This window comes from Xenopus laevis, chromosome 5L, assembly GCF_017654675.1.
Source record: "Xenopus laevis strain J_2021 chromosome 5L, Xenopus_laevis_v10.1, whole genome shotgun sequence".
Lineage (NCBI taxonomy): Eukaryota > Metazoa > Chordata > Amphibia > Anura > Pipidae > Xenopus > Xenopus laevis.
In genome coordinates, this window is record NC_054379.1 from 43520137 (window position 1) to 43533805 (window position 13669).

Below are 13669 nucleotides of genomic sequence, written 5' to 3' on the forward strand. Positions count from 1 at the left end.
AGAGTAGATAGAACTTGCTTCAAAAAAAGTCCCAAAAAACGCTGGGGTCTTTTCCTTTTTTAAGGGTTGTAGGCTGAAAAAGCCTTCCTTCCCCCCTACATTTCCTAACATATGGCACCTAAACTATACAGTGGGCACTTGTATAGGGCAAAATAACACCTGTATTTTATTTTATGAAGCTTTCCCAGGCTTGTGTAGTGTAATGTATATACTCCATTATATTTTAACTTTGTGCCGTATGCAAATTAGGCATCGCTAGCGTAACTTCGCTTTGCCTGACGAACTTACGGTAGCACAACTTCGCTACCATTCACCTCCCTGAGCGCAACTTCGCATTATAGTGAATTTGCAAAATAGATAAGTAGACAGCACCACACATGTACTTTAGTCTTAAAAGGCCTTTATTCCAAAAGGGCTTAGTTTAGGACAGAAAACAGTAGCCCCATAAAGTCTTTCTACTATGGTATTTAGTTCCAAGCTAACTACATATATGAGGATTTTTAGCACTCTTCTTCATTGCAGTCAAGTTAACCATTGCTAGATCATGGAAATCCCCACTAATACCTAAACAGCAACTAAAGAAAAAGATTCATTGGATCTTAGTCAACAAGAAATTGACAAGCATCCTAAATGACAGACAAACACAATTTAAAAAAATAAGGATACACTGTGTCGCCCCTTCTGGTTTTAGCCAAACCTTCCTCTCTAATTAAATACTTGGGGAAAGAAGGACTGGTTACATCAAAGGGGAAGCTGAAATCCTGCTGAATAAAATATATAAATGTCCATTCCCCTCCCTCCCTCTCCCCCCTTGTGTTCTGTCTCCCCTTCCCCTCACTTAAGAACGGGACACAAGACATAGGAATTTGTTAATATAGATCTGTACTTTATTGATGTTGCTTCATACAAGTTCATGTAAACCTCTATGTACTATACATTTGTTAGGTGTTAAGTAGTATACAACTAAGCAATGCATGGATTGGTTAAGTTTCAGTCCACCCACCCACCCTTCCAATCACTGTGCAGTTCAGATGTGTGATTATTATCTAGGTTTTACATAATTGTTGCTTGTTACTGTTTGCTTGTCCAACAGTCTCACAATCTCTTTCCAGAAATGCTGTTAAAGGACCAGTAACATCAAAAACATTTTTAATTTGTCTTGGTGTTTTGTTTTTGTGGTATACTAATGAATTATTTTTTTAAAATTTTAATGTTACTTGTCCTTTAATTCTTGTTAGTCTCAACATTATTTCAGAAACCCAAATGCAAATCCTGACAGGAAAACAGCAAAACTCAATAAGTAAAATATGGCCATTGCTTTGTATATGACCTCTTCAGCTTTTCTTTGGCCTTCTTCTTTAGCTTCATTTGGGGTCTTTAGGATCTCCATGACTTGATCCTCAGTACTGGCTGCAGTTTCAGTTTTTCGGGTGAAATCCGAGTTGAATAACTGTTCAAGAGCATCTAGGAATAGTTCTTCATCTGTATCTGAGTTATCTTCGGCCTGTGAGCCCAGCTTTGCAGCATCAGATATCTCTTTATTGCACTTGGTGATCTTTTCCTCACCATTGCATGAGGCGTCTTCAGTTTGTTGAGCCAATTTGTCAGCGTCACTTGCCTCATTTTTGCCTTTTGAAACGGGTTCCTCAGTATTTGCTGATTCAATATCAGCTTGTGAGGCCAACTCTTTGGAATCTGTAGCATCTTTTTTTGCTTCTGGCTCTACTTCCTCTTCTAGTAGGCCCTCAACAATAGCTGAGCTTGTATGATCTTCCGGATTCAGATTCTTAGCATTAGATACGCGCAGGTTGTTCCGATGGAAAGCTTTAATGGCAGCCACCGATTTACGTTTAGATTGTTCTTTTGGTTTAACATAAATTAGAGAGAGAGAATACATTACATTAAAAATATAATCTAAAAAGCAACACTGCAGTCCTTTAATCAAATTTGTATCAGAATGCTAAAGCCAATAATTAAGAGAAGAGAGAAAAGGGGCCCATTAATCAACACTGGGCAAATTTGCCCATGGGCAGTTACCTAAAGCAACCAATCAGTGATTAGCTTTTTAAAGCCAGCTGCAAGTAGAACAATGAATGCAGCAATTTGATTGGTTGGCAAGGGTTACTGCCCATGTAAAAATTTGCCCAGTGTTGATAAATGACCCCCAAAGAACCTAACAATGCTTAAAAAAAATCTAGGAAACTGTCCGTGTTAATCTAAGGCATGCTTTTGTCAACTAAATAAAACCCTCCTGTATGTCACATCAACTACGCAACAAGGAGAATGGCAAACATTTTTACCTTTCTCCGATTTGGCTTTCTTGACCCTATAGATCTGACTCTGAATCTCTGCTCTGACCATCTCTACATTCTGTAGGTCCCTCACAAATGGGTGTTTAAGTAGCTGTTCGGCACTTCCTCTAACTTCTGGGTTCTTTTTAAGACAGAGACCCAAAAAGGAGTTGAATTCAGTAGACCTGTAAAAGTAACCATGGTGCAACAATTGATATATGTGTGCATATGTAATTCTGCTTTTCTATATATATATTATATTAAATATATTAAAGAATTTGTTATCTGTTCTATTTCCAGGGAAATATGGGGTTATATTCATCTTGGGGCATAGAGAACATTTAAAAAATATCTCTATTCGAGTACACTAATTTACGTAGTCATTTTTAAAAGAATATTCTCAGATTCAACTTGCAAATTGATGGCTACAGCACAAATATTTTCTTTAAAAACTTTGCAGCACTTATTGGGATTATTTATAACAACCCTGTGCCTACATGTCTCCCCTCCCGGCCCAGTGCTGACAAACCCAGGCATCCACATGTAGAGTAGATGCAAAAATCTTTTATGCAAGAAGGCAGTGTGCAAAGTATACCAACTACCTGAAACTCAAGCAAAGCAAACTAAATTAAGAAGTAACCAGGAGCTGGAGTGGCTGGGGTGTCCTCAAACAATTAATGAAATGTAAAAAAGCCAAAATTGGGACTTACCCCCCAAAGACTCCTGCTGCTGGGTAATGCAATATGACAAAAGATATATCAAAATAGTATTAAAAGGCAATATTTAGTGTGCAAACAATTGGTGGATTGTACACTTTTGTGATACAGCCTGAATGGAACCACAGGGCATCATAAACAGATAACAAATGGTAAAAAATATGCTGACTTACCATTTGCTTTTAACTCTTAATGTGGGAGGATTACTGCGTAAGCCACAAAATAAACCCAGTGCTAATGGGAAAAAAAAAGAATATTTTAGAAGCAATAAAATGACTATAAATTACCTAAATGTTCACTATCAAGGACCATGTGTATTTCTCTCGCTGTTGTAGAATGCAAATCTCTAAATCCTTTGCTATCCATTAATAGGTATAGGACTTTTTTATCCAGAATGCCTGGGACCTGAGGTTTTCTAGATAAGGGGCTTTTCAGTAATTTGGTTCTCCATACCTTAAGTCTTCAAAAAACCCAATAGAATTGTTTTGCTTCCAATAAGGATTAAATATATTTTACTTGGGATCACGTACATGGTTCTGTTTTAATACTACAGAGAAATTGTTTTTAAAATGTTGAATTATTTTTATAAAAAAAAGGACTCTATGGGAGATATCCAACCTGTAATTCTGAGCTTTTTGCATACCTGTACTACTATGGGCAACCTCAGCTTATCACATCAATATAATATATAATAACTGTCTTGTACGGCTTACAGTCTAAACTCTGCCGTATGGCATAAACACAGCAAATTAAGTCCTGCAAAAGCATTCCAAAACTCTCTCCCTATTTCCTTCTTTTATCTGATGTTCAGCTCACAGCTTTATGCTTTTAGCAGCACGTGAGGAATCATGTAACACTACAACTCCCCAACAGTACAATGTAGATATAGCCAATTGTTACTGATTCTAGTTACAGTACTTCAAACTATACTAACACCATATACAGCAAAAACAAAGTCCGGTGTGTACTTACTGTCCATTCCTTCTGCCATTACAATGGCCGTAATCCCCAAAGACCATATGTCGCACTGTAAATAAAAGACAAAAGGAAAATTATTAGATAGTGTGGACTATATATGATATTCAAATAATTTGTCAATCTGTCAATTCAGGTCTTCTATACTTTTGTGGCTACTTTGGCTTTCATACTTGCCATCCATATACTTTTGTTACCTGCTAAACAAAACAGTAATTTGCAATCTAATTCCAATGAGATTACGACATTTAGTAAGCATTTTACCTTGCAACCATACGATGCATTGCTAAATATGCACTTCCACATCTCTGGAGCAAAATAATAAGGTGTTCCAACTGGCTCTTCAAAGGAATCAAATCGACCCTCCAGCTTCTTACTGAGACCAAAATCAACTGAAATCAGAAATAGAAAAATATATATACTATAAGTCAAATAGAACATTTGAGAAAAATATGCAAATCATCAAAGGCAAATCTCTCAATACAGTTGTTTATAATGGTAGTGTTAAAAGGGCATCAGCCACTTGTTCTTTCTGTACTTAGAATGAAAAATTTATTGGCACTACCAAAAATCACTATGAAAAATCATCTGCATTATGACATCACATTATGTTATCAAGTTTTGCGGTGTCTTTTAGCAAATTATCACTTACTCAAACGAACACTCGCATCTTCAGTCAGTGCGATATTAACGCCTTTTAGGTCACGGTGCACCACGAGATTCTTGTGTAGATATTTCAAGGCCTGGAAGAGTAAAAAATAAAATTATAAATTAAGAAATGTATATTTCCTTCTACTTGAACTATAAAGAAATATAGAGATGTTATGTATATTTCAAGAATCTTGAATGGGTAAAAACGTCATACCTTTAAGACTTCCCGAATGATGTAGGCAATCCAAGTCTCAGGAAGTGTCCTTGTGGGTGTATTCGTTATAAGGTCTTTAATGCTGCCGCCTCCACAATATTCCATTGCAATCTATATGTATAGATTAAAGATATACACATTTTCAAGGTATAGTTCTGGACGTATTTATAACAACATAAGGTAATAGATGTTTCTGAACATTATCTTAAGTCATCCTCAGAAAGTCATTCTTTTTAGCTGGATAACTTTAGAAAAGAACAATTCCTTACCCATACTTCACCCATCGTTTCTGAATACTCTCCATAGAATGATACTATGTTCTCGTGCTTAGAGTAGTTCTTGAGGATTTGAATCTCGCGGTTGATTTCCTCATTAGTATTCTAGGTAAAAGAAATTCCAATTAGTCCAGTGCAGTTTTTCAGATTTCAATGTATAGTAATGTATCACACATACAGCACTTCTTAGAACTAAACTATATAGTTATTTCTTTTTGGATGGAAGAATACCATTCTGCCAATATGCCCTTAAAATATAATATATTATATGTATTATTTAAGATTCATACCATTTTCTTACTGAGAACTTTGATGGCCACTGTATCATTGGTTTCAAGATGATGACCCTGTAAAAAAAAAAGATGTTTATTATTATGTTCATCTTCTAACATGTTTTGTGAATAATTGTGTTTAATATATTAGTATCCAATGACTAGCAAGGGAGTTCAAAGTATTTGATAGAAGGAAAGAGACTGTCAGTTGAAGGTCTCATCTCTATCTTCATGCAATCTAATACAGGTATGAGACCTGTTATCCAGAATACTCAGGACCTGGGATTTTCCAGATAACATAACTTTCTGTAATTTACATCTTCATACCTTAGGGGGCCCATTTACTAAGGGTCGAAGTGAATTTTTTAATTCAAAAACATCGAATTTGGAAGTAATTTTTGGGTACTTCGACCATCGAATAGGACAAAATTCGATTTGAATTGAAAATACTTCACAAATTCAACCATTTGAAAATCAAAGTACTGTCTCTTTAAAAAACTTCGACTTTGACACTTCGCCACCTTAAACCTGCTGAATTGCTGTTAAGTCTATGGGGGACCTCCTAGAACCTTTCTGAGTGTTTGGCTAAGTTTTGAGTAGTCAAAATATTTTTTTGTAAAATCGTTTGGATTGTTCGATTCAAACTATTTAATCGATCAAACTATTTAATCAAACGATCGAACGATTTCTACTTGGATCAAAAACGGCCGTTTTCGATTGAAAAAATACTTCGACTATCGAAGTATCAAATCCGATGGTCGAATTTCGAACTTTGAAATTCGACCCTTAGTAAATGTGCCCCGGGGTCTACTTAACAATCATGTAAACATTAAATTAACCCAATAGGCTGGTTTTGCCTCCAATGAGGATTCATTATATCTAGGTTGGGATCAAGTATAAGGTACTATTACAGGTGAAAGGGAAATCATTTTGAAAAATTTGGATTATTTGGAATAAAATGGAGTCTATGGGACACCACCTTTCCAAAATTTGTCAATTTCTGGATAACGGGTTTCTGGATAATGAATCCCATTCCTGTACAGGGTTGACAAGTAGCCAAGCATAGCCAAACTAAGAGTAAAAATTATTATTTGATACTATTTAACTTTAGTATTTAGATTGTGGCTTAAGATGCTTACCTTGTAAACCTTGGCACATGCACCTCCTCCAACAAAATCTCCTAGCTCTAGTATTTTACTAGGTTTCTAGAAAATTAAAAAAAGTAGTTAAAAAATAAATCAGTGCAAACAAGACTATATTGTGAATGTTAATAGTATATAGAGAGAATAATTCATTGAATATATGGTAAGAAAGTAATAATTTACCAAAAGTTTTTTTGGTATGATGGCACACATACATTGAATTTTTTAGTTATTTTTTAATTTAAATTATTTTTAAAAATCACCAAACTCAAATATGCACCTATTTTTTTTAAAAAAAAATATTATATATGTATAAGTTGTGAACAAAAAATGGTTCCAATCAGGTATTCAGATGACTTCAGGGGGGTTATTTATCAAAGATCGAGTGTTAGAGTATTTTATACCTCGAATTATATCTTATTTCTTATTTATCCCACCCGAATGGAAAAATCCTGATTCTGTGAGTTTGTGTCCCGAAACTCTAAATAATCGAGTTTTCCCTGGTAAAAACTTAAATCTCTCAAATCATTCGAGTTTTCAGGTAAAACCTTCTGAAAAAATCTCTAACATCAAGCCGGCTGTTGAGACCTCTGCCATTGACTCCTACATGACATTGACAGGTTTTATGTGGTGTATTTTTGGATTTGATTTTTTTGGAATTGAGTTATTTCCAGGGACGGGATATAATAAATATTGAACAAATTGAGGGTTTTTTTTAACCTGACCAAAAATTACAACTAAAAAACTTGAATTTTTGTGGAAAACACAACTTGAACCTTAATAAATCTGCCCCTCAGTGTTCCACTATGATTCGGCCAAATCCCAACCCAAATACTGTACTCAGTGCACCCCTAATGCAATCAGATCATTAGGGATTCTTTTTAAAGTCTATATAGTCTAATAAAAGAACAATATAAAATAAAGAACAATAAAATGTAAGTGCTCACCTTATATTCACGTGCAGGTGATATTCTGCATGTAGGCATACATGAACAAACTCTGTTTCTAAGTCTCCGTAGCATTTTACTTGCAAAATCAGATGCAATTCTTGTGAACTTTTTGCATCTAGGCATGCATGAACAAGATGTGTTTCTAATTCTCCTTGGCATTTTGCTTGCGAAATTACTCAAAAAATAACTCGCAAACTCCAAATAAGATGAAAAATAGTAGATCTGTGAGAAAGAAATGAAAACGTTTTTATGTTTTCAATTTTATTTTTTAATCACAAATAAGGTCCCATGAGTAATCATAGACAAGACCTACCATGATGCTTAACTACAGGCACCAAAAGGAATTATCATTAGAAGAACATAACTGATATTTTGTACACATGTATGGTATCAATTATCCAGAAAGCTGCACAATGAAGGAATGTCGTTTCCCATAGAGTACATTGTAAACAAACAACATTTCATATTTGACATATTTGGGGGATTTGTTGTAATAAAACAGCACCTTGTGCAGGTAATGGGAAGGCCATCGCTCATAAAGCCCATTTAAGTAAAAAAAAATTTAATTTATACGAATTTTCCTTAGAATAAATACTTTCCAATTAGGTTTTTTTGTAATGTTTGAATGTTTATAACAGATGTATAGTGATTTCTGAAAATACCACTTAAAGCCAATATCCCAAATATTCTGAATAATATAATAATATAAGGATTGAAATCACGAAAAGGTTTGGGATTTTGTATATTCCTGTATGTTCTTTGTTTTGGGGAGACAGGCGGCAGGCCTTCTCCGGGTTAGTTAGGAAAACTGACCTGTATTAGTTAAAAGCCCATTAAGTAGCAAGGATTTTATTTTGAATTGTTTGTTTTGTTTATTATTGCTGCAAGAGACAATAAACTGCCAAAAAGAGACTACGCTCTCATGACTTGTGCTTGTGCCGTGGGCTGTGTTACCCCAGGAAAACTGATCCCAGCTACCCAAACCCTTACACTGTCTAGCTATCCATCCATGTTCACAAACTATACATATATTTATTTGTATATATATATATATATATATATATATATATAATATATTCCATACCTATATTTATTTAATATCATGTAGAATGAGTGTCTGTCTATTCATGTTCACAAAGTATAGTATGCATAGATGTAAACAAAAGTAAAGTTATATCACATTATTTTATGTATGTTTCCCTCTCAGAGATTACTAAGGTCCTTACCCTTCCTGTGCAAGACAGAAATGATCTCATCAACAGGTGTTCCAGGTGTTAAGTTAACTCTGTTAGCCTTTAGGCCCCACCCCTTTTTAATTTAAAGAGACAGTACACCCCAATTTCACATCAAGTTATTCTGTTAATCTTTCTGTATAAATGTATATATACCTTTATATAAACAGTGCCTATATACTTATATATAAACAATTAAGAGAAGACTAATACACTTTTTTTTACTTTCATTAAGTCCCTGAGTGCATCTATTATTTTTGTAACTATAAACAGTATATATAAAGGTATTGATTGCATTTTAATAGTTTTAGGATGTTTTGTTACCATCCTTACCTTTCCCATGCAAGACAGGAAGGATCAGATACTTGCTGTGTTAAGTTAACTGTTAGGCTCCACCCCCTACATTGTGATGTGATAATTACATCATAATGTATTTTCCTCTGATGATTGTGATGTAACATGACTGACCATTCCATTGTGATGTCATAATGACATAGTGTCATAATGTGATGTCATAATAACATGCTAGTGATCATTATATAGTGAATAAAGTACACCCTATTGTAAAATATAAGGATATTATAAGTAACAGAGGTGTTTCATGACCATATAAAAACACGAGGCCGAAGGCCGAGTGTTTTTATACAGGTCATGGAACTCCAAGGTAACTTCTAATATCTAGTGATGGGCGAATTTATTCGCCAGGCGCAAATTCACGGCGAATTTGCGCGATTCGCCGCCACCGAATAAATTTGCGAAACGCCCGCGAAAATTCGCGGAAAAAAATTAGCCGGCGTCAAAAAAATAAATTTCCGAAAAATGGACGCCGGCGTCAAAAACGGGCGCCGGCGTCGAAAAAACAGGCGCTGGCGTTAAAAACGAGACGTTTTGCGAATTTCGCGCGAAATACGCAAATTTTTCGGCGAAGCGAAACGGCGCAAATTTGCCCATCACTACTAATATCCTCATATTTTGCAACTGGGGGCACTTTATTATAATACACAAATTGACAGAAATTGACAGAAATGACAGAACTCACCGTTAATAACTGATGACATCAGAACTCTCCGTTTATAAGGATTAGTGATGGGCGAATTTGCGCCTTTTCGCTTCACCGAAAAATTTGCGAAATTCGCGAAACGGCGAAAAATTCACGAAACGGCGCCGGCGCCCGTTTATTTGACGCCGGTGTCCATTTTTCAGAAAATTTCCGCTGGCGAATTTTTGCGCGAATTTTTGCGGGGGTTTCGCGAAATTATTCGCTGGCGGTGAATCGCGCAAAATCGCCGCGAATTTGGGCCTGCCGAATAAATTCGCCCATCACTAATAAGGATATAATTTACAAGATATTCATGGCTTTTGTGTATTATAACATTACCTTTGTACCCAACACAACATATATAGAGAGAATTTGTTAACATCCTTACCTTTCCCATGCAAGACAGGAATGATCAGATATTTGCTGTGTTTCAGGTGTTAAGGTCACTGTTAAAGTCACATGGCTCCACCCCCTACATTGTGATGTCATAATTACATCATAATGTATTTTGCTCTGAATGATTGTGATGCAACTTGACTGATCATTCAATTGTGATGTCATAATGACATAATGTCATAATATGATATAATGTCTTAATAACAAGCTAGTGATCATTATAACAATATAACATTATCTTTTTAACTAACGCAACATATACAGTATAGAGAGAATTTGTTAACATCCTTACCTTTCCCATGCAAGACAGGAATGATCAGATATTTACTGTGTTTCAGGTGTTAAGGTCACTGTTAAAGTCACATGGCTCCACCCCCCTACATTGTGATGTCATAATGACATCATAATGTATTTTGCTCTGAATGATTGTGATGCAACGTGACTGACCATTTCATTGTGATGTCATAATGACATAATGTCATAATGTAATGCATTGTAAAATGCATTGAAGTTTATGTTTTTTTTCCTGTGCCAAAGGCATTGGCATCCATAAGTGTGTTTTCTTATGCCAAATCCATTAAAATCAATAGATTTTTTTCTCATGTTTTTTTCTCACTTCAAATGCATTGAAGACAATGGATGTTTTTTCCTGCCCCAAATACATGACAGTCAGTGGCTTTTTTTCACCTGTTTTCAATTTGATTTGATGCATGCAAAAATTTTAGAATAGATTCTCAAAAAAATACACCCTTCAACAGTGGATTCTGCCATGGACCTTTATCAATCAAAAATATGCTCTTACCCATAGTTCTAAACATAATAAATGATGAATTACAAATAATAAATACATGGATTTTAATCCAGGAAACCAAAGCACATTGGGGCAAATTCACTAAGATTCGTAGTTGCGCCAGGCACAACTTCGCCGCGCTTCGCCGCACTTCGCCAGGCGTAGTTTCGCCAGCACTCCGCAAATTCACTAAAATCCGAAGTTGCGCACAGGGGTAGCGTAAGGTTGAGAAGTTGCGCTAGCGTTGATTCGCCAAGCGAAGCGAAGTTTCGCTAGCGATGGTTCATTTGCATACAACGCCAAATTCAAATTGCAATGGAGGAATACTTATCAGCACTACAAATGCCTGGGAAACCTTCAAAACATCAAATAAATTTTTTTATTTTGCCCTACACATGTGCCCACTGTATAGGTAAGTTGCCATGAGTCAGGAAATGTAGGGGGGAAGGAGGCGAGCCCCAAAAAATTTTTTGATCTTTTTCAGCCTATCACCCATAATGTAGATAGTTTTGGGACTTTTTTTGACTTTTTTTGAAGCAATCCCTATCTACTCTATTGCGCTTCGCCTGGTCTGAGGTGGCGAAGGAAGTCTAGCGTAAAAGGTAGTGTTCAATACACTGCGTGCGTTAGTGAATTTGCGTAGTTCCGTCCGTAGCGAAAATTCGTCAGGCGTAAGGGTGAAAAGTAACACTAGCGAATCTACGCCAGCGTTCGTTAGTGAATTTGCAAAGTAACGAAAATGCCCAACGCTAGCGAATTGACGCTAGCGTTCGGCGCTTAGTGAATTTGCCCCATTGAGTAATGTTAATAATGTCCTTGCATTTTTTTTAAAATAAGTTGTTCTTTCCAAAACAAAGCACATGGTGAAATTCTAGCATGGATTCCTGAGGCTGGTTTTTTTTTTCATTTAATTGTATTTAATTTAGCTTAATTTATTTTAGTGTTACTTAGAGACCTAATTAGTTCTAGGTTTATTTCTCTCACCTGCACACCTTCACTTCCCCCAAACTTCCAACCCCCTTTATTTTATTCTTGGATGTAGAATAGAGAAAAATGGTGGGAGAGTAGTGATGGGCGAATTTGCGAAACGGCGAAAAATTCGCGAAACGGCTTCGGCGTCTCGTTTTTGCTGCCGGCGCCCGTTTTTGACGCCGGCGCCCGTTTTTCCGACGCCGGCGTCCATTTTTGGCGCCGGCGTCCGTTTTTTCGAAAAAAATTTTTGACGCCGGCGAATTTTTGACGCGAATTTTCGCGGGAGTTTTGCGAATTTATTCGCTGGCGGCGAAACGCGCAAATTTGCCGCGAATTTGCGCCTGGCGAATAAATTCGCCCATCACTATGGGAGAAGTTATGAAGCTGTGCTTATTTGTGCTATCCCACATCAGTCCAGCCCACATGTTGTGCACATTTATGACATTTATTATGTGATTTTTACCCATGAAAAAAAGGCCACATGACAACTTTTTTTGTAGTTTCATAACAGCTGAAATATTTTTCTCATCACTATTGAAAAATCATGATTTTTGTTGATCCAAGTTGAAGGGTAGAGAACTATTTAGTCCTGATGTAGAATTTAGCAGTTCACTGTGTTTTATGTTGAAGATCAAATCTTGCTGCTGTACCAGAGCAAAAGATCTTGCTGATCTGCAAACTTTGCCCTGTGGATGGAAGGTATACACCACTGGATCATGACAATGTAAATGATTCATGTCTTTAGTTTATATGAAGAGAGAGCACACATGTTCTGCATCTAGTACCAGGAGTGGATGTACTGGAAAACATAAAGCTTAAGGTCAAGCTTTAAGCCCTAATGTGATCAACCTTAGGTAAATGTTATGAAATAGGCCAGCTGTTTGCTCTCCACTCTACATAAGTAGCATGGAGTTAGAACTCCCCATTTTGCACACATGTTTACCATACTATTAAAATGTTATAATGATGTTAGCTTTGTCATGGATAATTTATCTGATGTGGATGTAGTGTGGCCTTTCCACCCAAGTTGTTGTTGCTGTGCGTTTTTGGTTACTGGGTATGGCAACTGGGAATGAGTCCTACTCAAGTTATGTACCCTTGTCACAGCCTCCTTATATTTCTCCCAAGGCATATACTACCCCATAATGTCTGTGTTTTGCGTTCAGTTTCTTAGAAACTTATGTCAAGAAAACCATAAAATGTAAATTGAAATAAAATCCCTGGACTCCCAATAAAATGTACCAGTAAATCATATAATAATGTCGCTTATAAACCCATTAACTCACTTTGCACCCTGTCCTGCCTAAATAAGCTCTAATAATTCACAACTGTGAGTAGTAAATGTGGATAATCTATGAGTTAATCAGAGAAGGATGAGTGAAAAAAATCAGATAAGTGTAGACCTGCTGTTTCAACAAACACCATCCATCATGTGATAAGCATTCGGTTTATAGAAATTAAAAACAGACCAGGAACCAGCAGTACTTAGTCTGTAATCACCCTTTATTGGTGCATTCTCACACACGACATGTTTCGGGAGCTAGTCCCTTTTTCAAGTCATTTGCCGGTTCCTGGTCTGTTTCTAATTTCTATAAATCGGAGGACAATCTATATGAGTTTATCAGTTTTTGATATTCTGGTTCATACAGTGCTACTTCTCTGGAGAACAGTAAGTGAAATAGGGCAGCAATTAATCACTAAAAGAGGGGCAAACTGTGCTCAGATAAAGACACAGCCCCCCGTGGGAATTACAA

The 13669-nt window shown here is 36.2% G+C and overlaps 1 protein-coding gene across 1 annotated transcript; it reads right to left on the minus strand.

Annotated features, from left to right (window-relative positions):
- Positions 1–1246: 1246 nt before the first annotated feature.
- On the minus strand, positions 1247–13445 carry LOC121393889 (traf2 and NCK-interacting protein kinase-like). Its single transcript, XM_041563730.1, has 11 exons — positions 13437–13445; positions 6534–6599; positions 5413–5469; positions 5117–5227; positions 4848–4958; positions 4635–4725; positions 4247–4374; positions 3980–4034; positions 3181–3241; positions 2301–2476; positions 1247–1860 (listed from the first exon to the last, which is right to left on the minus strand). The coding sequence occupies exons 1-11, from the start codon at positions 13443–13445 to the stop codon at positions 1247–1249; spliced, it is 1479 nt and encodes a 492-aa protein (XP_041419664.1).
- Between the last annotated feature and the right edge of the window lie 224 nt (positions 13446–13669).

What these genes read in the sequence shown, in the direction of transcription:
- LOC121393889 (XM_041563730.1), bottom strand. An exon ending in AAACGATGGGTGAAGTATGG is followed by an intron (nt 4,959 to 5,116) that starts GTAAGGAATTGT and finishes CTATACATATAG; the next exon opens with ATTGCAATGGAATATTGTGG. An exon ending in AGATGCGAGTGTTCGTTTGA is followed by an intron (nt 4,375 to 4,634) that starts GTAAGTGATAAT and finishes TTCTGATTTCAG; the next exon opens with TTGATTTTGGTCTCAGTAAG.